General features: G+C 46.1%; 1 protein-coding gene across 2 annotated transcripts; it reads left to right on the top strand.

Annotated features, from left to right (window-relative positions):
• Positions 1-680: 680 nt before the first annotated feature.
• Positions 681-22140, top strand: epha2b (eph receptor A2 b). 2 transcript variants are annotated; one of them, XM_037480510.2, is made up of 17 exons: positions 681-876; positions 1532-1611; positions 3064-3712; positions 13432-13587; positions 13828-14187; positions 14438-14568; positions 14741-14909; positions 14996-15095; positions 15733-15788; positions 15885-16010; positions 16650-16835; positions 16964-17025; positions 17175-17384; positions 17510-17659; positions 17773-17966; positions 18837-18992; positions 20391-22140. In XM_037480510.2, the coding sequence occupies exons 1-17, from the start codon at positions 792-794 to the stop codon at positions 20497-20499; spliced, it is 2979 nt and encodes a 992-aa protein (XP_037336407.2). In that variant the 5' UTR covers positions 681-791; the 3' UTR covers positions 20500-22140. The 2 variants fall into 2 exon arrangements, with proteins under 2 accessions (XP_037336407.2, XP_037336406.2); XM_037480509.2 differs by having other exon boundaries at positions 16650-16847.
• The last annotated feature ends 266 nt before the right edge of the window (positions 22141-22406 follow it).

Below are 22406 nucleotides of genomic sequence, written 5' to 3'. Positions count from 1 at the left end.
GGGAACACTATTCTGAATCAATATCTTCATGCAAATGCAGGCTGCTTTTTAGCAGGCAGGTAGACCAGACTGTAAGCCTTCAACCATAGTGCGTACTAGGTCTACTTAATGGAAATGTTTGGATTAAACAAAGAATAGATGTCCTCAAATTGCTTGTTTTCATTCATAATGATATAAAAACGAGAGAGGCAAAAAAGTGTCACGTTCATGAAACAATATGTAAATGTTTGACAATTGTGTCAAGTTATTATCATAATGCGTCATCACGTCTCCATAGCAATACCGTAGTTAAGACAATCACATTTTACATTGTGTGAACCCTGGTAATTTGTTGTCACTCAGAATACTATGAGAACAAAGAACGAGACAGTTCTCCAACTTCTTTCTCTTTATTTTTGTTCCTTCTTTCTTGTTTTTTCTCAACAGACATGTTACCTCAATGAAAACGTCTGTAGCTTGTAGCCTACACGTGCGTGTGCGCGCACAAAGTCCTCGAAAGTTGCAAAACTTTCTAATGCGCTCCTTCACCCCGCCCCTGAACGCACCCACGCACACCAGCACGCACGCACGCACGCTCACACACGCGCATTCCAACGGGCGGAGTCTGCGCGCGTCCACGCCCCGTTTGTGAATGAGCTGCAGAGTGCGGCGCTCATCCCGTCACTCAGAGTCCCAGCCGAGCGCAGGAGCGCAGAGAGAGAGAGAGAGAGAGAGAGAGAGAGAGAGGGGGGAAGAGAGAGAGAGGGGAAGAGAGAGAGAGAGAGAGAGAGAGGGAGGAAAAAGTTTGCCAAATGGATTTCTTTACTGGATTTAGACCTTTATTGTTCTCATATGTACTCATTAACGGAATTTTAATAACTTTACAGACGAAAGAAGGTGAGTCTTTTTCTGGAAACACAATGTCTCAAAAATTGGTGACGCTAAATTAGTTTAAAGTATTTTGCAAGTGAAGCGCGTGTTCCAAGACAGGAACTTCCTTAGAAATACTTTAAAACCAGGAAACGCGCTTCTCGAATGCAGTGACAGTCTGAGATTCTCCCAAAGTTATAATCAAATAAAACTCTTTTAGATTGTAAAAATGTATTTTTTTAAAGTTAAATATGTTATCACCGAGCAGAAAGCGCATGTCGGCATGTGCGCTGCGCAAATCTTTGTCAGCAGGTGAATTTTTTTTTCTGAAAGTTTGTTAATAACTTTTTTGTTAATATTTATATTTTTCTTTTTTGTATTATTATTTTTATTATTATTTAAGTAGTGTCAGTGTAAGATTATTTTAGTTATAGATTTTTTTACGCAACTTTTATTTAAAACTGTGTTCGTTTTGAGCAATTTATATTTGTAATTAAATCCGGTTATACGTGTTGTATATACTGGTAATTTAAAACCACTGTTTTTTGTAAATGTTCCAACTTCTGTGATTCATTAAGAACTATAAGTAGGTTGATTTCCATTCATTTTAATTTGAAAGGCGTCTGTTGATGAGTTGAAAGGTTTATTTCCATGTACTGACATGGTTCTAATGTCCCCACAGAGGTGCTCTTGGATATGAAGGCAACAGGAGGTGAACTGGGCTGGTTGACATGGCCCTTAGATCAGGGAGAGAAGCCTGGGGTGAGTCTAACGTCCACTTCTGTTGCTCCCACGTTTCCACTTGGAATTTGCCTTGAGACAAAAACTGCATGGAGAAAATGCCCAGGAAGGGCCCGGCCGAACTGAGAGCCTCCAGTGCAAACATATTTGACCATTTGACGTGTGTGGTGAGCCGGTAGGCCTTGTGTGCGCGTGTGTGTCTGTCTGTGTGTGTGTACACATGTCACGTTGCTATATAATCTGTCAGTTAGAGCCTCATGGTTGCTTGAGTATGGATGATGGGGTTGTAGGATCCTGTCAGGCCGCTGCCTGCAGAGCACGTCTGTGCTACACCAAAGCTTAGGCAGACAGAATAGCTGCTAGCTCCTAACTGGGAATACTTGTGGTTTCAAGACGTCAGCTTCCAGAATTGTATGTTCGAGAGCAATTAACTTAAAGTTTGCAACATGTGGTACTTCTTCTGAAGGGGCGTTTAGATGCAGCCAATCGGGAAGAGTTACTTTTTCCTCAAACCAGGGTAGACTGTCTTTGTATTGGTGATGCGTCCACATAATCGCTACTCGTCATTGCACCCAAATGCTGCGGTTATCTCTTTGCCAGAATACAGAAGGGATGTGTGCCTTCTGCCATATTGTGGTTTCAAAGTAATTGACCAGTCAAGCCCATGCAAATTCACTGTAAATAGCTTCATTTCATGTGCTGAGGACTCAAAGGCATGTGCAGACTTGCTGTTCACGGTGGCTCAGGCCACTAAAGGTTTGAGTGCCCTTAATATCCTTTTAACATTTAAGGTTTCACTTTTTCACACTAATGAGCATCAGGTTGAGGTTTGTTGGATACCCTTTGTATTGTGCACCGTAACTACATTCACAATTATTTTTTTCAAGTTTTAAAGGCCCCTTTTTTAAAATGTAATGTTCAGCAGCTGTTTTAAAAGAGGTGTCGGTTTATATGCCGAACCACACACTCCCCTTACCAAGCACATTCCCCTAATTAATAGCACCCTGGCTACATGCGGAGGGCAAACCACAGGCTCCGCTCCTGTCAGGGAGCCGAGGTTATCTTAAAACGTGTTGTCACTTTTTTTCAAAAATATTTGTGGCAGCATTTAATATTCCAGCTGGAACTGGGTTTGGAGAAGATGCCAACAGTAGCGACAGCATGTGAAAGAACCAATTGAAGAAAAAAAAATTGGGTATTTTTGCCATGCCAGAAATTCTTTGTCACACACGGTCCTTGAGGTTTTTCTGCATTGTTATGCTGCCAAGGCCCAGACAGGGGTGTTTTCAATGTTGCAGGAACATATTTTAGCCCGAGGATTGTTAAAATATTCAGTGGGAGTAATTAGCAACATGTAGAGCCATGGCTACCCAGGACTCTTGTTGAATGTGAAATGCTCTTCCTTCCTGTGGGGCTCCCAGGGGGTCAGTGTTCTTACCTCTAACCTTGCTGGTTTGTGTGGTTTTGTTTCAGTGGGAGGTCATCCAGAAGACCCTGAATGGCTCTCAGTTCTATGCCTACTCGGTCTGCAACGTCGAGGAACGTGAGCAGGACAACTGGCTGCGCACCACCTTCATCCAGCGGCGTGCGGCGGCTTCGCGGGTTTTCGTTGAACTCCAGTTCATCGTGCGGGATTGCAACTCCTTCGATGCCGCCTCGACGGCCTGCAAGGAAACCTTCAACCTCTTCACGTCCGAGTCTGACGCCGACGTGGGCACCACCTTCCGCAAGGGCCAGTTTAAGAAAGTGGCCACCATAGCACCTGACGAGATCACCAGCAAAAGCGAACTGCGCATCAACACTGAGACGCGAGTGGTGGAGAACCTCTCTCGGAAAGGCTTCTACTTGGCTTTTCAAGACATCGGAGCCTGCATCGCTCTCCTCTCCACCAGGGTCTACTACAAGACATGCCCGGCCACCGTGAAGAGCCTAGCGTCGTTCCCAGAGACGGTGGCTGGCGGGGAGAACCAGGGCCTGAGGGAAGTGAGCGGGACGTGCGTGGATAACGCCGTCAGCGAGGAGTTGCCGCGCATCTACTGCACCGTGGACGGGGAGTGGGTGGTGCAGGTCGGACAGTGCCAGTGCAAACCGGGCTACGAAGAAGTCAAGGATGCGTGTCAAGGTAAGGAGCGTGCGATCCAATCTTTGCAATGTGCACAGGTATTTATGCCCCCAGGATCCAGCTCTCATAAGTGTACTTTTAAGATGACCTTTTGACGTTACTCTATCTTTTGTTAGAATTTCCATACATTTTAAAACAAGCCAATTTGGTATGCAGTTATGATACTTTATCATAGGTTATTATCGTGGAATTCTCCCCCTGGCTATCGAGGCTCCTCTGCAATGGAAGGAATGCTTAAGACTTCTCGTGCATGTCCCAGCATCATCCCTGACCATGAATACCTACACCACCTATTCCTATGGAGTTAGAGCATGTGTGCTTCCGAGTTGTGGCTATGCTACTGAGATCCCAAGGAAATGTTTGCACAAGCCGTGATCATTTGCTCATGTTTTTAAAGTGATACACCCCTTGTGTCACCACTGCTAAAGTTGAGCAGTGAGTAAAAAGCTCCCATTCCGTTTACAACAGGTTTTCAAACCTCAATTCAACTAGTCCTCTCTGAAGTTTTGCCCTTTATAACGGCAGATTTAAAAGTTGTTAAATGACTGTGGAAGTCATGCTCAAACCCTTCACCTTGCACAACACTCGAAATGGGTCATAATAACTTACAGCCTGTTGCGTCAGGTGATTGCTCTCTCATATCATCGGTTCTCTTATCTTAATATGGGTGTGCTGCCTAGTCCAACCACAATGCTGTCCCTTGACGTTGTTGCCATGGCGCCGCTGGGTTTTTCAGTCCTGCTAATAAGGCTTTTATTGTTGTGGGAAAAGCTATCAGAGTGACAGTAAGTGATCAAAGAGGCTGGAAGACCACTGTACTGTGATGGATTAGCATCTTCAAGGCTGCAGGGGAGCGGAGAGGGTGGGGGGGGGAGAGGGGGGACGAAGGGGGGGGGGACTTTGTTCATCTCAAGCATCACAGAAAGACAGGGGCCCTCCTCGTTGCATCTGTCTCCCCCTGCTCCCCCCCCCCTGTTTTCGTGAACCTACTGAGCCCCAGCTCCTGGGTGTATTGTGTGACTCCGGCAGTGTGTGTGTGAACATGCAGCACATGCTGGCATGCAAGGGCATGTTGGAATTCGTTCCATGACAGAACACCTAAAGACTCCCATCAGCCTCAAGTACTCCTCCTCCCTCTTTTTCTGAAAATCTCTCTTATACACCCCCCCCCCCCCCACACACACACACACACAGGTAATGCCACACTCTGGAACACACTGCAGTTGTAAATCCACATGCAGCCTATATATAATAGATTCCCTCCCATTGGCTACAGATAGAAAAAAAGTGCTGAAGTTTTCTGTCAGTACATCATTTTCCGCCACGGGAAAGTGCCAGCTTAGGTGATCGGGGAGGAGAGGCAGGAAGGAGTGAAAGAAAAGCCATCCAAAAGCGACCGAGGATTTGCTTAGCAAAGGGGTGTGATTATAAAACAGAGAGAGGTGAGGAACGGAATGCAAAGGTAGGAGAACAATGAAGCGCTGTGTTTTCCCTGTGAGTCCGGAGGAGCCCACCTCCACCTCCTCTCCCCCTTGGTCGGTACATTCCTGATCAGTTTGCTGAGAAGGAGTCTCCCAACATTACTCCAGACCTGTGGAATTCCCAAGGGCGGAAGAGCAGCTCCGGGTCAAGCCCTCACATAAAAATGACCAAACAAAGAAAACCCCCCCCAAAAATACCGCAATGAAGTCAAATGAGAAGCCGGAGAGGGCCGTTGTAGATGAGAGGTGGAAATGAATCACAGGGTTGCAGAGCGGGGACAAGATGAATAGCTTGTAGGGCTTAAAGTGGAGTCTCGTACAGACACACAGTTAATCATTCTCCCAGCGTCTGTCCTCTGCTGCGTGCTGTAAGGGGAGAAACCGCAAAACGTGATTTTTTTTTTTTTTTTTTTAAAGTTCAGTGATGTGTTCACTCAGTTTTATGACTCCTCTGCCCCGAGGGATCTGTTAAAGTAGCAATCTGTGAATTTATCTGGTTTTTGTCCGCTTCTCCTCATCATTGCTCACTGCGATGGTGTTTTTGGCTTAGAGATCGCTCAAACTGAGTTTCTAGCACACAACACCCCCCTCCCCCCCTCCCCCCCCTCCCTCACCTCTAAACTCTGGATCTGCAGGTGGCGTTTGGTCTTTTCTCTTGTTGGCCATCACTGCTCATGTGAACTTCTGGATCGGTCCTGTAGACAAACAAAGTGTGAAGATGAAAACGCGTCACTTCCCGTGCTGCAGAAAAACCTACCGCAGTGTTTAGAGCAGCAAATCAAAGCCTTGATGGACTGGTTCTAAATTATAGTAGAGAGGCATTCCTTTTTTTATGAAAGTCTTTGAGACGTCTTTTGAAAATATTTGTTTTGGCTCTCAAAATACATGAACGGCAATTATGAAAACTATTGTAAATAGAGTAAACTGGGTGAGAGCTGCTCTCAAGATTTTTGTTTATTGCCAAAATCCACACAAGACTAATGAAGGTCCGATGAAGAGGGTCTTTGTGTTTTCTCTCAAATGTGTTATTCTTCTTCCCTACCCTCCTAAACTGCTGCACCAGTGCCAAAGCATTATATTCTTTTATTTTTATTCTATTAAAATCGGCCAATATTACAAATATCTGTCTGGTATTTGTTGAAGTCCTGTTTTCTAGTTTTACATAGTGAAAAGCTTTAAGCAGAATCATTATCGAGAACTGTACTTGAAACATCATAAAATAGTAAGTATTTGAGGTAATGTAATTGGTCAAGTTTTCTATGACTCAAACGTGTGAACAGAATAAGATAAATTCAAAAAATAAATGGATAAAATGCCCGTGGTCATAATGGCTGAAGTTGTGAAATCTATTTCATTTTGCACTTGTTTTACACAAAGATTTTGTGCATTCAATCTCCTTAGTGAGATGTTAAACATTTTTAAAAATTGTATTCTTTAAAAATAATAACTTATTTTGCAAAGAAACTGTTTTCTTTTTAAACCGAGAGCAGCGCTGCGACTCACTGTAAACACTGACGCAGTTTTCCTCCGTTACCCCCTTCCTTACCCATAATCCTCCTTGGCACAATAGAGCTTGGCTGGTCCTGAGGAGTGTGATTGACCGCCCAGGTTTACACCTCATCAGCTGCTCTACACCCTCAATGAAATAGGTCTTTATCCCGCGTCATGGTTTCCATAAGGCCGAGGGATGCAATGTGTATCTCGCCTGCTGAGGGCAGTTTGGTGTCTTGTTGAAAATTGCGTCTCCGTAAAGTTATTATTCCTCTTGCCAAAGACGTTCCAGTAAGATTTTTTTTTTCCGCTGCCCCTCCTTTCCTCTCGGGCCGTGTCTCCAAACTCATCCCCCGCTTATGTAGGAACAGTTGGTGACTAAGTTGCAGTTATGTGACTGCGCGTGGTGGTGAGTGATTTGTATGGGTAGTAATTGACTTGGGTGTGTTTGTGCTTTTTAAGCGAAGTAACTACAGGTCCTGCATGCTTTCTTGCCTTTTGTGCAGTCCTCTATAGCTCTCTCCCCACATCCTGGCAGTCCCTGGAGTACTTTTCTATTTTTACAATTTTCCGCTTCTCGTCTTGCATTTATTTGATGGTTTCTTATCTCAACACTCGATTCCCGTCACAATTTCACAGTTCTTGCTGCACATTACTGAGACGTTCACTGCTGCTCACGCTGTCCCAAGTATAACAAACAGACAAAGTTTTTCCTTTTTTGTCTTGTGTTCTTGTTGTCCGTGAAATCACAGCCACTGTTGATTTTGGCTGGCGTGCAGGTCATGAATATGACACCAATAGACTTTAAACATCCCGTTTCACACGGCTCTGATGGGGCTATTTAGACTGTGTTCAGTGCTCTTCTGTCTCACTGGTAAATACATTTTTCTGCAACTGACTCGTAAAGATAAATAGAGTCTAAATTTGAACAATGCTGCCAATCGGAGCGTTTTTAGTGGAGACTGAGAGAAAAAAACAGCTGGCCCTGTTCTCATTGCGGTTGAGGCATAAACATTAAGTGGAGGTGAAATGTAAACTCGAGCAGTCAGCTTCTGTTTTTGTTGGGGAACTTTATGATGGAGTTAGCAATTTGGCACACTGATTGTTCCCTTGGAAATACCTGCTGGCAAAAAAAGTGTTTCAAGGCAAAGAGTCTTTAAATCTGCCCCCTACCTGGAGCCAACCTGTTCATCATAATCAGCCCAAACATTCTAAGGACAAGATGTCTTCTGCAATTTCAGCTTATCTAATGGTGAGTGTGTGCAGGTACGGGAGCACAGCACCACCCCTCAAGATCTCAGGGATTTAATGACGGACTTTAGATCAATCACGTCATGCTGAATGCGGAACAAAGTCTTTATTGAAAAGTTGTGCTCTACTGGATTCCCTCGTCTCTTTACTCACGTAGCCAGTTACGGGAAGAAAAAAACAGCGTAGTCGCAAGTCACTGACTTATCGCACGATGCACTTCATGGATATAACTTTTTTGATTCCTTTCCTCTTGCAAACAGCCGTGATTACTTTGAATTAGCCAATTCCTCAGATCTTGTTCCAAGGAAAGGCCTGGCTAGCGGGCTGAACTTGAGGGAGTTGGTTAGATAATGGGGGAACTCTGAAGGCACTTTCAAGTGGTGTCATGCACCGTCTTGTTGGGCTGCGTTTGGAGTGAACAGAATGCTGGCAATTACTGTGAAAAAGTTGACAGGAAATGTAACAAAGAGGAGATCTGGTGGCTCCTATGGCTCTTTAAAGTGGATTAGAGCTAATAGTACTTTTATGGTGTCAGTGTGATCACTCTATTGGTGGAGCCTTTGAGGTATCAGACTACGTAGAATACACTCAATATAAACTACAAAATCGTTTACTAGCATATAGCATGACCAGCGCATGAAAATAAGAGCCATATTTGGTGTCGGGACCAAAGCAGGTTTTTCTTTATCTGACCTTGGCTACGCAACATCTCAGATATCACCACCTTAAATGCTAATGTAATGTAAAAGATGCAGGTGAACATGTGCTGTCATTTGGAGTTTCATTTCTGGTCACCAGATGAAACAAGTTTAGGATTCTCTTTTCTTCCGGGTTTGGCCTCTCCCAAAACTACCTGGTCTTTTAGCTTCACTATATGTAAAATGTCTGTCATCAGGGAAAAAACTTGACCTCGTTGATGTTTTAGTGTGTGTGCTGGTGTGGAAGTTGGGACATATTTCCTCTTGGTGACATTCCTGAGCCTGGGGGCTGTTCGTGTGTGTAGGCGTGGATGTATGTGTGTGTGTGTGTGTGTGTTGTGATTGGGTTCTCCAGAGCAATGTGAAGCACATTGTATTGTACTGCTGGTGTGTGAGGTCAGCACTTTCCTTCCCCCTCATGTCAGTCAGTCACTGCCCCCCCCCCCACCTCCCCAGCAGCACCCACCAGCTACCGCCCCACCCATCACCGCTAACAGGACGAGCCCGCGGCGGAAACCGGAGGTCACCTAATCCCTCGGTGACTCCCCGAGCCGTTGGCTCAGGGCTTTCCATTGTCACTCGACTCGGAGCGGCCTCGCTCAGCCACTTTCCATTTTGTTGTATTGCCTGATAAGTCATCTGGTTTATTGGCGCATTTGGTCCCATTTTGGCCCCTTCCTCTACCCAGGAAGCAGACGGTTGTCGGCATCCAGTGTGAGTGTGTGACCTGTTGACTCCGCGTGCTCTGGTGGAGTGGCGTCGGGTTTGTCACCTGGATTTCTGATTTTACCAGCAACATGGAGAAACTGAGAAACGCCGCTGTACGCCTTCTGTGACTGCGATTGGTGGTGTTGAAGTGAACCGCTCCGTTTCAAGCTATGTTTTGTGCCTTCTTGACACCACTTATCTCTCCTCCTGTTGCTGAGGCTGGCTGGACACAGGGAGTGAGAGGGGAAGGGGGATCAGGGAATTTATTGTGTTTGTTAACAACCCCAGATGAAAGCCTTAGTGCAATTGTAAAACAGATGTAATGCCCCCCACAGCTGCTCCATTGGTCGGCTAATCCTTTTGACTAATGTCCCCCCTCCCCGCACACGCACACACTTCCATCAGCTCTTACACCTTTGCTCCCCCGTGCTCCCCCCGCTCCCCCTTCCTCTCTTCCACTACCTCAGTGACCCCTGGCTCATGTTACCGGCTCACCTCCCCCATCAGAGAACCCCATTGTTCCAGCCGAACCCGGCTCTCTGAAAAGGCTAATGACATGTTGTCAGTCCGCATACAAACAAAATGACATGACATATTGCAATTACGGGTCCGACCAACTCAGGAGCGGAAACGGGAGGGGGGGGGGGAGAAGGTTGGTAGATGAGTTTACTAGATGATGGAAAAGACTAAAGCAAGGAGCCCTTTGCCTGCAGAAGGCCTGATCTCGACAAGTTCTCGAAATTGTAGTTGTTTATCATGGATTTATTTTTCCATGATGTTTTTTTTTTTTTTTGTCCACTGGCTTTGTTTAACAAATGTAACCTCCCTCCCTCATGAGGCAAGCCTTCGGCTCCCGCTGCGACTCTCTCTCCCTCCTCCACCTCACGGCCAACATGTGTTTGTTTGACTTGGCCACTGACTGACTGTAAGCCATGAACAGTTTAACTCGCAGCCACCCCGAGGCAGACATGACCTTTCTGCCTTTTTCAAAAGCCCAGCGTCGGACTCGGTTGTGGGGGCCCCCCTGCCACTTACTCCTCCAGTCCTGAGGGCCATTTCTGTTGTCAAGCCCCCATGTTACCTATTCATCCATCTATTCGACCATGCATTCATCACTGTCGGCAATCTCATCCATCTTAACTTCTGCCGACAAACCGGGAGGGGGGGGGGCGCCCTTAGGGGGCTCCCACTCCAGAGCCACTCGGACTCCCAAAATGTAACAGGCCCCTGCACTCACTCTCAATAAACAAACACAGAGCCACTCAAGGCACATGGGGCCTCTCGCATGACAAAAAGTTCCTTGCTCTTTAGCAAATAGGGGGGGGGAGGGAGAATGTCCGGTTTAAGTTTGTCAGATGTTTCAATTTAGAAGAGGCTGAGAGACTTTTGTTTATGGTGGGGAAAGCATTCATCCCAGGAGCAACCCGCCCTCCTTTCAACCTCCATTTAGTTTAGTGTCCATGTCAGGGCAACACGTTTTAGCGTTCTTTTCAGTTATTATTCTGTCTCAGGTCTCTGGTCGTCTCAGCTCTTGGGTCGTCGTTTGGTCACGCTTCACTTTGTTTCCATGCTTTGATTGGCTGCTTGAGGAAGGAAGGCTGCATCAGCCTCACACTTCCTGCTTCCTGTTGTGTCCAGCAACAATTCAAAGCCCTTCCTTCTTCTCCATGGAACCAAGACGTTTCCTCTCACCGGACTTTGCTCTTTTGTCGAGGAATCCTCTTGTTCGATACCTCGCCAGAGGGTCATCTACTTCCATTTAATGTCTTTGTGACTCATTATATTGAAAGAACACAAACTCATCCACCTTCATAACAGAGAACTGGGCGGAAACTCTCGCTGCAGTCAAGCGCCTCTGCTACGGGCCTCCTGTTGGGTGGTGTGCGCTGGAATGCATCTTGATTACAGAGGCGGCTCATAGTGTAAGGCCATCATCTCCGCAGACCTGACCACGATGCATCGCAGCCTGCACTGTAGCGCCAAAAAGAGGCTAGTCCTCCTCTATTCAGTTGCCATGTGGCATTTTGGCTATTCTTGTGTGTGTGTGCGCTTCTTTCAGCACTTGAATGGCATGGCATTCTCCTTGCCTGCTGGTCAGTGGTGAATGGCAATGTTAATGGGTTAGCTGGGAGCCTTTTTAGTGAGGGCTGGGTAGAGAGAAAGGCGGGGAGGAAGGAATTTGGGGATTACGAGGAGGAGAGGTACGGCTCTGAATTGGGGTTTGGGGCAGCAGCTGTTTCCCCTTCTCAATGGAAGAGTTCGCCCTGGCCTGTCTCTTTTCTTTCTCCCCTCTTTTCTTCAGTCCTCGGCAGGAGACAGTGCTCCTCTCTGTCCTTCTGGAACCTTCTGTTCCTTCAGAGCGCCTCTCTCCGGCCTCGCCCAACCTCTAGCTCGTTTGCCTTAATGAGTAGCAGTGGCTGTTCAGTGAAACAGCTGGCCAAGACGGAGAGGAGACAATGTCCTGAGGGGAGGGATTGGGTCACATGCAAGACTATTTCACAAACTCTCAAATTCTTCTTATGGCGAGGATTACCCCATCCGTGTCATGCTCTTAACTCAGTCAGACCTCTTCACGCGGCTCTGCCGCAACCCAGTGAACCGCAGTGATAGAAGACACCGAATGGCGTCGACGAGAAACTCATGGTCAATCGAGTAAATCCCCTTGATATCATTTAAATGGAGCCATGTGCTCTCCGTACTGTGTGTGGTCACTTGAGGCTTCCAAATGAACTTCATTCAAGTGAACCGCAGCCATCGATCGAGACAGTATCTCCGAGTGAATCGGAGAGTGTCTTGGTCTTTCCTTTCCTTTTCAATTCGCTTCTGCTGCAATCTGATCTCTAAACTGTGTTTGCCTCGGCACAAACTACATTCACGCTTCATTTTGTGTCCTCGATCCTCCGATCTTCTCTCATCCCCATCTTGCCATAACCTTCCCCTTTTCAAAGCTTTTTCAGTTGTTTCTCTCCTGCATCTTTCACCTTCTGTTCCAACTTGGCTCTCATTTGCATTGTCAACAATTCATGACATCTGTCATGGGCTATTTAAGTACCGCAAGCAAAGGAGTTGAAGTGTGTGTGTGTCTGTGTGTTTAACTGCCTGTGCAGAGTGACATGAACAGGTGAAAGGCAGTGTATGTAATCCCTCTTCTGATTACAGATTTAGCCATGTGTCCATGGGTGTGCTTTGCAGACATGTATGTGTGTTTTGCGCATATATTTGGGTGTGGGTGGATGTGTGCAGTGCATACATGAGTGTGTGTGTGTCGATGAATGTGTGATGGTGCGAGGACATGAGCAGCAGCCGGTGGAATGCTCTTGCGGAGTTAAAGGGGGCCCCCGTCTCATTTTCACTCCTTTATGGCGCGCTCTCTCTAAAATTTCACACCGTATTAAGTTCGTATTTCACCACCGCTATGCACAGCTGGATCCTCTACCTGGATTTCTTTATTCCAAGACGGAAATATGAAACTTGGTTTTATCTTAGCAATACTATTTTGAATTAAGGTCTGCATGTGGGACTTTGAAAGGGGAAAAAGAACACACATTTTAAATGTCCCATTCGTGCAAACGGATGCTCTGCTTTGGACCGCTTCACTTCCATTGACACAAAACGTTCCAGATTTCTCTTGTCTTTAGTTCACAGCACTGAAGAGTGACTTAGTGTTGTGGAATGTGGGCTAGCTAGTTGTGTTTGTGTGAGAGAGACCGTAAGAAAGCAGTAAACGGGGGGGTTGGTGGTTTAAAAGAGTAGGAGTGCCGACTAGGCAGGGAGTGTGCGTTTTTTGCTTTTAGGGTTGGGTTCCTGTGAGCAGCTACTTTGCTGGAACGGACAATGTTTTTGCGTTGCCTCTGTTATTCCTCCCGTATATCTGTGACTTGTCCAAATCTAACCCTTGGCCTATACGTAATAACGTGGCCACTCAACCTTGTCGTGTTGCTCGTGAGGTGAAGGGTTCACACACAATTGCGGAAGGGGCTTGAGGGATCTGGACCGACTGGTTATGTGTGTTGCGAAATGGGATGTTGCCTGAAGTCAATATTGTCCTTGTTCAGCTGCTCACCCAAAATATGTGTTTTTTTGTTTGCAGAATGTCAGTCTGGCTTCTTCAAAGCCTCTGCATCCGGTGACAAGTGTGAGCCATGTCCCGCCAACACCCAGCGGTTGGATTCTGGGGCTTTGTTTTGCCCCTGCACAAATGGCTTTTACCGGGCCCCCACTGACCCCCTTAGTGGACCCTGCTCAGGTAACGAGTGCCATTGATCCCTAATGAGAACCGTGCAGGGAGAACATGTGGTGATATAAGCTGCCGACGTGCTCTTAAGTAATGTCATTTCCATGTGACTCTGCACACATTTATGGGGTTTTAATAAATAATTGACAATTCAACTTTTACCTCATGTCAAAAAGGAAATCCCGCATTTCGCTTCATGTTTTCTTTTCTTTTCCCTGGCTCCCCCATCTTTTCCCAATCGATGTCCATCAGGCCTCCCGTCTGCCCCACGAGACCTCGTTGCAACCACCACGCAGCTCTCCGCGGGAAAACTCCTCCTCTCCTGGAGCCCCCCTGAGGACACCGGGGGCCGTACCGACATCACCTACAGCGTCCAATGCCAGCGCTGCGAGGACAGCGGCTGCCAGCTTTGCGGAGAGAACATCCGCTACGAGCCGGCCAGTACAGGCCTGACCCACCCCAAGGTGTCCGTCAGCGCGTTGGACGCACACCTCAACTACACTTTCACCGTGGAGGCCCACAGCGGCGTGTCGCTGTTCGCTGTCGAGGCAGCGCCACGGACTTATAGGCCGCCATCCACCAGCGCTCTGACTACATCACTGCACTACACAGGTGAGTGCTGCTTGATGAGAGGCAGCGGTGGGATGATATCGGTGCTACAACAATAACGGATGCTATCGCTCAGGCAGTCTGTGACGGTCATATTAAGTTTATTAGAGATTTCCAACTGCAGATCGAGCCGCCTTTGACACACTTTCTGGTGAGCTCACTTATCAGTGGGGGAGCTCTGCCACATGTTTGGTATTTTGGGAGGTCTTTGCATTCCAAATGTTCTGAAGTAGTCTTTACCCTGTGCCCCAAGACCCCCCCAGGATTACCACGATCCGACTGGTTGAGAGGACCTCCGCCAGCTTGTCCCTTTCCTGGGACGTCTCCCCCCGAACACGGATCCAACCCCGGCCCATCCGCTATGAACTTACCTACCGCAAGAAGGTACTGTTGTAAAATGAATGCTAGTTTAAAGATTATTTTCCAATATTCAATAAGATTGGTGCTCCTCATCTGACAATCGAAATGAGTCCAGTGTATTTATCTGGACCATTCCTCCACCGGTGGATAAAATGTTCTATCGTGATTGAGTTTCTCCCCAATCTCTCGTGGACAGGATGATAACAAGGATGTGACCTTCATCGTGCGCATACTGGAGAAGAATTTTGTGCACATCGGGGATCTGACCCCTGGCACGGCCTACCTGTTCAGGGTGCAGGCCCTCAGCAGCGATGGCAGCCCTGGAGGCTCCAGCATCGAGGAACAATTTGAGACCTCGCCCGACGGTACAGAGAATAGAAGCTCCCAAGGTTTCATTGAAGAAAAGGAAGATCCCTCTCTTATGTCTATGTATGTTTTTTGCCTTTTCCAGGACCCATCACTCAAAACAACACGGCGGTCATCTTCGCCGCAGCAGTTGGGGGAGCTGCCATGTTGTTCATAGTGATCCTGGTCCTGTTCCTACGCAGACGGTCAGTTAAAGCCCCTCTGCATCGTTCTGTCCTGTTAATCAGTCCTCCTTCACCGGCTTCCTGTCTCATTCTTCTTCCGTTCCTTTTGTGGGGCCTCCACGTGGCCTTTGCATTCACTCTCGCCTCACCTCTCTCTTTCTCTCCTCCTTTAGCCAACTTTCTCTTGCTCTTTATCTGGATCTGTGTCCCGGCACTCACTGGGGGGAGAACTTGTGTTGAATGTGCCCTCTTCAATAGTTGCCCTCGAGTGAGTGCTGGGGGCCTTTGAAAGGAAATTGGTCCGGTGTGGCACATTGTTGGTGATAAGAGGCCCTCGGTTCTGTCTTTACCAGACCGCAGGCACTTTGTGAAGGTGACCTGGACCTGTACTGTAGCAGACTGTAGCCTGTCTGTCCACCTCCCTCCCGCCTGCCTTTTGAAATCGCCTTGGCAAACACAGTCTGCCGTCAGCCTTTATCAACGAGCCGCCTCTGTGTGAATAATCCTTTAGAAAGCCTTGGAACGTCTTTAAAAATGGCTACAAAGGTTTCTATGTGCTATTGATATTAAATCAGGCAGATGATGTACGGCCCATTGTCCATTTGTGCTTTGAAATTGAGATATTCATTTGCAGATGGATTTTTATCTTTTTGTTCAGGAAACGAAACTCTCACTCCAGACAAGGACCAGAGGACACCTATTTCTCCAGCTCAGGTAGTCAAACGAATCTCTCATCCCTGTATGTCGCGCTATTAAATGCGTTTCATTTATTCCAACAACATGCGACGTTGTCTTGTTTTCTTCCCACAGAGCAATTGAAGCCTCTGAAGACCTACGTGGATCCACACACCTACGAGGACCCCAACGTAGCCGTCATGAAGTTTGCCACTGAAATCCACCCCAGCCACATAACCAAACAGAAAGTGATTGGAGCTGGTGAGTTACAATGCTGTTGAGACAATCTGCCGGGGCTTAACTCCAAGATGTTGAAAGATTTTTCCAATCCCAAAATTCGCTGTTTATATTGCATTTTCAACAGCTCAGATGGCAGACTGACAGGTTACTTTAGTGAGATTATCAGCTTTCTGGCAAAGCTCGCACACGACAAGTAGAGACATTTTGCTGTGAGGCGAAGTGAACATGTACAATTACACAAGGAACATGTTGCACAAACAGTATTCTGATTGGACATCAGAGCACCTTCCCGGGCTCTGCCCACATCTTCATTTCTTAAAATGTTTATTCAAGTGTGGCCACCTTTACCCTTTGAACTGACAGCCTCTTTTCCACTTGCACCCCCCCCAAGTTCCCACGACTGTGACACCCCCACCCCCTCCTGACAGCTGATTCCCGTGCGTCCACACAACAGGCCATCCGCCAATCATGCAACATAGGCTCTCACTCAACACCCAGCCAGAACACACCTCTGTGAGCCTCAGGCAAAACAGCCATAGAGACTTCCTTATTTGCACAGAAAACCCCTGCAGCCAGAAACCCGAGGAGACGTATCAAAGGCACCGTCACCCCATATTGCCTTCCTAAGTCAATCGTCCCATTGATGTTGTTTTCCTGCAGGGGAGTTCGGTGAGGTGTACCGCGGTAACCTCAAGATGCCGGGAAGGAAAGAGGTGGCAGTGGCCATCAAGACGCTGAAGCCGGGTTACACGGAGAAGCAGAGGCAGGACTTTCTGAGCGAGGCCTCCATCATGGGCCAGTTCTCCCACCAGAACATCATTCGCTTGGAGGGGGTGGTCACCAAATGTAAGGATTTCTGTGAGTTTTGTTACTTTTTTCTTTTCATACTTTTTTTTAAAATTTTAGCCGACTTTGGGCCAGTTTAGTGATTTGTTCTGTTTTTTTTGTGTGTGTGTGTGTGTGTGTGTGTGCAGTCAAACATGCCATGATTGTCACTGAATACATGGAGAACGGAGCCCTGGACAGGTACCTTAAGGTAAGTCCATCACTTTACTTTTGTCACAATACCCTCTTACTCCGGAAAAGTGCATTTGATTGCGGTTTTCTTTTCTTTCTCTTTTTTTCAAGTCGTATCGTTTTGTCTGGCCAAAACCAAATTAATCTGTGTTCACTTCCTCCCGTCAGGACCACGATGGCGAGTTTCCCTCCTTCCAGCTGGTGGGCATGATGCGCGGCATCGCTGCGGGCATGAAGTATCTCTCTGACATGAGCTACGTCCACCGCGACCTAGCCGCCCGCAACATCCTCGTCAACAACAACCTGGAGTGTAAAGTCTCAGACTTTGGCCTTTCCAGGGTACTGGAAGACGATCCTGAGGGCACATACACCACAAGTGTAAGTAGCTGTGGAACTTCCTGTTGGGGTTAAATGTACCTCGGTAATGTCATTGCGAGGTACAGCCTAGTATTTCTCTTGTGTATTTTTCTGTCTCTGACTCAAAGCTTTTATTTCCTTAACAGGGAGGCAAGATCCCGATCCGCTGGACGGCTCCAGAGGCGATAGCATACAGGAAGTTCACCTCTGCCAGCGATGTGTGGAGTTTTGGCATCGTCATGTGGGAGGTCATGGCCTTTGGCGAGAGACCTTACTGGGACATGAGCAACCATGAGGTAAGGGGCAGGCAGATTGCACTCTTCTCCGAAGTCTCGCTCTTAAAGGCGACGTTTTATGTAAAGAAAAGAAGGCTTGAGACGATTGAATCCAATGTTGCATCTTTTTGCAGGTGATGAAGGCTATCAACGAGGCTTTCAGGCTGCCGGCGCCGATGGACTGCCCCTCAGCGGTTTATCAGCTGATGCTGCAGTGCTGGCTCCAGGATCGCTCCAAGAGGCCGCGCTTCGGAGACATCGTCAACCTGCTGGACAAGCTTCTGCGGAGCCCAGACTCCCTGAAGACCATCGCAGATTTTGACCCACGGTGAGATTGAGTTGCATAAAAAAAAAATGAAAATGTAAGAAAATGTTCAATCAAATCAATTTAGAACAACTTCTAGTCTCACTTCTGTTAACTCCTTTTGTACTCTTTCAGTTTCCCTACTAGTTGGTATCTACTTGACAAATAACTTTGATAATAAGTGCCCAAAGTCCAGGGGTTGTCAACTTTTAAAATAGTTGTATTATCTGATAAAGTATTATTTCCAGTATCTAATCATTAGGTCCATGGGACATGGACAAACATGAGTAAATGAGTAAAATACCATTAACAAAAGGAAAGTAAAAATTGAAATACAGAACATAAATTTCTCTTTTTAACAAAGGAAATAGATAATGACAGGAAACACAGAGATAGAGAGAAGGTATATAAACCAGGGATATTTTGGTCTGCCATATCTTGTCTCACTCTTCACTCCTTTTGATTTGCTTAAAAACAGCAGTTGCCCATTTTATTCCAGTTAATGAAAATTCCCATGAAGGTTCGGTATTTAGTGTGTTTTTTTGCAGAAGAGGCAATAGCTTTAAGATATTCTAAAAGAACATACTGACGCCTTTCCTGCCGGGCTGATTACAGAAACGTGTGCACGCTCTGGCCAGGGAATCACAAAAGCTCTGTTGTTAGTGATTGTTTGCAGGTGGGCATATTATCCCCCTGGGGAGGGAGCATCAAAGCCAGAAACGGTGGAAAGGACAAACAGCCACGCTAACTTTTTAATTGGCTCTCGCCCTGACTGCTCCAACTGGTTGCCATCACCAGCCGGTTTTCAGCACAGTCGTCCACCGGCCGGCCTTTGTTACGCTAAATCCTCTTAAACATCATCATTTTTTTTCATCTACTCTTCCTCGCTTGCAGCGTGTCCATCCGCCTGCCCAGCACCAGCGGCTCGGACGGTTCCCCCTTCAGGTCGGTGTCAGAGTGGCTGGAGTCCATCAAGATGAGTCAGTACAGTGAGAACTTCACCTGTGCCGGGGTCGTCACCATGGACCATGTCCTCCAGATGAAGAATGAGTGAGTGGGACCTCATTTCAGAGACGCCACCTAATGTGTTTTGATCCATTTGCTTTATTTAGTTCAGTGTGTTTATCGCAAAGAAGAGGAACTTTTTTTCTCTCTAATTATGGCTTTATTTCTAAACAACAAAGATGTTTTTCTTCCCAAGAAGAAGGTAGTTATGGACCTCCACCCCCCCCCCTCCCCCTGCACCCCTGTAGTTTATGTATTTGTTTTTCTAAAGAATAGTTGCTTTTCAAAACCTTTTCATAATAGTTTGCGCGTAATATAATCTCCAACCTCAGTTACAACTTGAGAAATGTTTTTAGATGGAAAAAGCAATGGAAGGAGGCAGAAGGAGTGGACTCATTTGTGGTGGGGCGGTGGCTTGTGGTCACTACAGTCCTTATTCTTCTTTCCCCTCTCCATTCTCATCCCTCCCTGCACTGTCGGTAGCTCCGGGCGGCACTTTTGCTAGAGCCCCAAAAACCACCAGTTCTGCTCCTTTAGGGCAAAGGCCTTTTGTGGCTCCTTCAACATAAAAGCAGAGACAGGAGAGCAGGAGACGCTAGAGGGGATTGAGGAACTAATGTAGATGTGTTCTCAGGATGTAGCCCCTGAACTTATCACATGGTAGTTTAAAGCTATTCGGTTTGCTCAGATGTGTAGAGGGGCTCTGGTGTCAATTTGATCAAATGGGCTCAACGTTGAAAGAATAAAAGACATAGTGAGTGAAGCATGTGAGGTTGTTTTGGAGCAATAATGAGGGCCAGAGCTTTCCTAACCGCATTACCAGCCAGTAGGACACCCCTCCTCCCCCCCGCCCCCCTCCTTCCTCTGCCATGGTGTGAGTATTTCTGCAGGTCTTGCTCCTGATTTGGGGAGATGGGCGGCCTGTGAAGCAGACGACAAACCTTTTTGAAGTATTTGTCATGCTGAATGGTGTGATTTCACGGCCCCATGTTTCCATCTCGGGGGCATCTGGTAGCACTCTTGGAAAACCAGCTCTTATTTACGACCCACCCTCTGCTTGCCAGACGAGTGATTCATGGTCAACGGGGAGAATCCTCGTTAAGTAATTAAGGCCGTAATTAAGGTCGTAATTAAGGCTTTGACTTTGGGCTGCTGCGTCTCAGAGATTTTCCCGGCTTGCGTCATGTGCCCGCGAAGAGCGAAGATCCCAGTCATTACCCGTTTATATGGAAGATAAAATGAAACCTCTGCAGATTTCTAACTGGGATACCACCCACACCTGGCTGAGCGCAAAGGTGTGGGGTGGAGGCAGGTACTCATTGGATGAGTCAGCGGTTAACTGCGAGGCTTAGGAAGCATGTACATGAAAAGTGTCAAAGATTCCAACGTTTAAAACCATGTGCTGCTCCTCCTTATATTCTCTCACGTCTCTTTCTTTCACAGGGATATTAAAAACATTGGCGTGAGGCTGCCTGGCCATTTGAAAAGAATTGCCTACAGCATCCTGGGTTTAAAGGACCAGACCAGCACCCTAAGCGTCTTTGCAGTGTGATCGTAACAACGGAGGAAATTCAATGCGTCTCTGAAGCACGCAGCCCTTTGAACTCTGAGCTGAGCTGCAGCGAAACTACAGGCACGGTGTTTAATGGGCAGGACCAAGAGACATGTGCCATCCATTGGGGCCGACTGAAACTAACTGACTTGCTGTACATTTTTGATTTCTTCATCTTATCCACATGGGAAATGAGCAAATATACAATACAGTAGATGTATCGAGTAGACTCTGAATATGTAGATCTCTATTTTTACTATCCGCGTCTTCTGTGCAGTTTCAATTCATTCCTCCCGTGTTTATTTTTTCTCCTCATTTTGCATTCCTCCTTCAAGAAAGTCAACAATCAAGTCAGTTCCGGGAACGGCTTTAACTTAACTCAATTACACCCTGTTGCATCCAGTAGCAAAGACACAAACACAGTAAGTGTGACTGTGTGGGAAAGGTGGAGCCAAGGCCTCGCTTACGTGGGTAATGGCGCTTATGTCGCGCCGTCTACCTTTTTTTTAGTCTAAATTTGGTCCATTTCCTGTCAGACCAATGAAGATGGAGCGTCAATAGCTTGAGCTGGCCCAAAGTTAAAGAGACGGTCTATAAACACTGAAGGACCTGGTGTTGCTACTTCTGATGCTCCGTGTAGAAATCAAGCTATAATCATGTGAGTAGTGAAAAAAGCGGAAATATATCAGGTACTCTTTGTGTAAAGATTACTAAAAACATTGGGGTGAGAATTTATAATGTAGCACTTGATCTCAATGTCTTGGTTTGTCTCAGAATTGCATGGAAAATGCAACTACACAAAAACTCCTAAACAAAATAAAATGGTATTGAGGTTGGAAGTTGTGTGAATTGAATGAGTTTTAACTAGAAAGCTTTCCATCTGTTCAAAGCGTGACTGTAATAAAATTTTTAAAAAAAGCAAATGCATCAGTCAAAAGAAAGCGAGATTCTTGTTGTGGTTGAGATGATTTCACGCCTAATAATGGTTTGCAATTTCAAGGTCTCATTTGGTTTTGTAAAAACTATATTCTTCTCTGTGTAACTTTTGATAATTAAGTGCCCGGCTTGTGCCATACATTCAAAGACATTTGGAAGTGCCTGTTGGTGGAACATTAGCAGGAGTTTGCTCCTGTCTTCTGGTTTAATGAAGCAGCTTGCTGCTGTAGTGGGACGTGCGTAGTGAGCAGTTTCCCCAGTGCTCTTAATTGATGACTGCAAATCATTACTGATCATTACCTTTCTGTACTTGAATTTTTACTGTGTTTTCAAATGCATCTATGATTCTCTTGTAGTTGATATATCCATCTTTGGAAATGGGATTTAGTTATTACTCTGGTTGAGAGGTTGCATTGCTTGTACATTTTGTATGATCTCACTTTTTACCATATTACCAAACTGATTATTTTTCTAAGTTCTCATAATTTACATCATTTCCTTTGCTTCTTTTTTTTTTAGAGTTCTTTCAGCGGAAAGCAAACTCCTTCCTTTTTGACTGTTTTATACTGTATTTAATAGCCTATTTATTTTTTACTTTTATTTATTTATGCTGAAAACACTGAGCTGGGATTATAATTGAAGGTTGTGCTCTCATTCTCAATAATAATAATAAAATAAAAATCACTGCATTTGTGGAGCAAAAAAGTCTCTGGTTTAATTCAGCCTGCTGTAGGATTGATTAAAAAAGAGAAAAGCGGAATAATGAATTAATGCTTTATTTGTTTCAAATGCCAGGATGTTTTTACTTCGACCTTGATATCCTCACAATGCGGCGGGATGGTTTGATCAAACAAACAAGTGCTTCATTACCTGCAGGGGGGGAACTGTGACGTCGTAGTGTTGAACTTGAAGCACGCACACATTGTACAAAACCGACATCAACATTCCTCTGTCAGCATTTACTGAGATGG

The sequence above is a fragment of the Pungitius pungitius genome, chromosome 1 (genome assembly GCF_949316345.1).
Source record: "Pungitius pungitius chromosome 1, fPunPun2.1, whole genome shotgun sequence".
In the NCBI taxonomy this organism is placed as follows: domain Eukaryota; kingdom Metazoa; phylum Chordata; class Actinopteri; order Perciformes; family Gasterosteidae; genus Pungitius; species Pungitius pungitius.
The sequence above is the reverse complement of the archived record's forward strand: the minus strand, read 5'-3'. Positions and strand labels throughout refer to the sequence as shown.

What these genes read in the sequence shown, in the direction of transcription:
- epha2b (XM_037480509.2), top strand. Translation starts at nt 792, where the DNA reads ATGGATTTCTTTACTGGATTTAGACCTTTATTGTTCTCATATGTACTC. An exon ending in TACATCACTGCACTACACAG is followed by an intron (nt 14,188 to 14,437) that starts GTGAGTGCTGCT and finishes CTGTGCCCCAAG; the next exon opens with ACCCCCCCAGGATTACCACG. An exon ending in GTCCTCCAGATGAAGAATGA is followed by an intron (nt 18,993 to 20,390) that starts GTGAGTGGGACC and finishes TTTCTTTCACAG; the next exon opens with GGATATTAAAAACATTGGCG.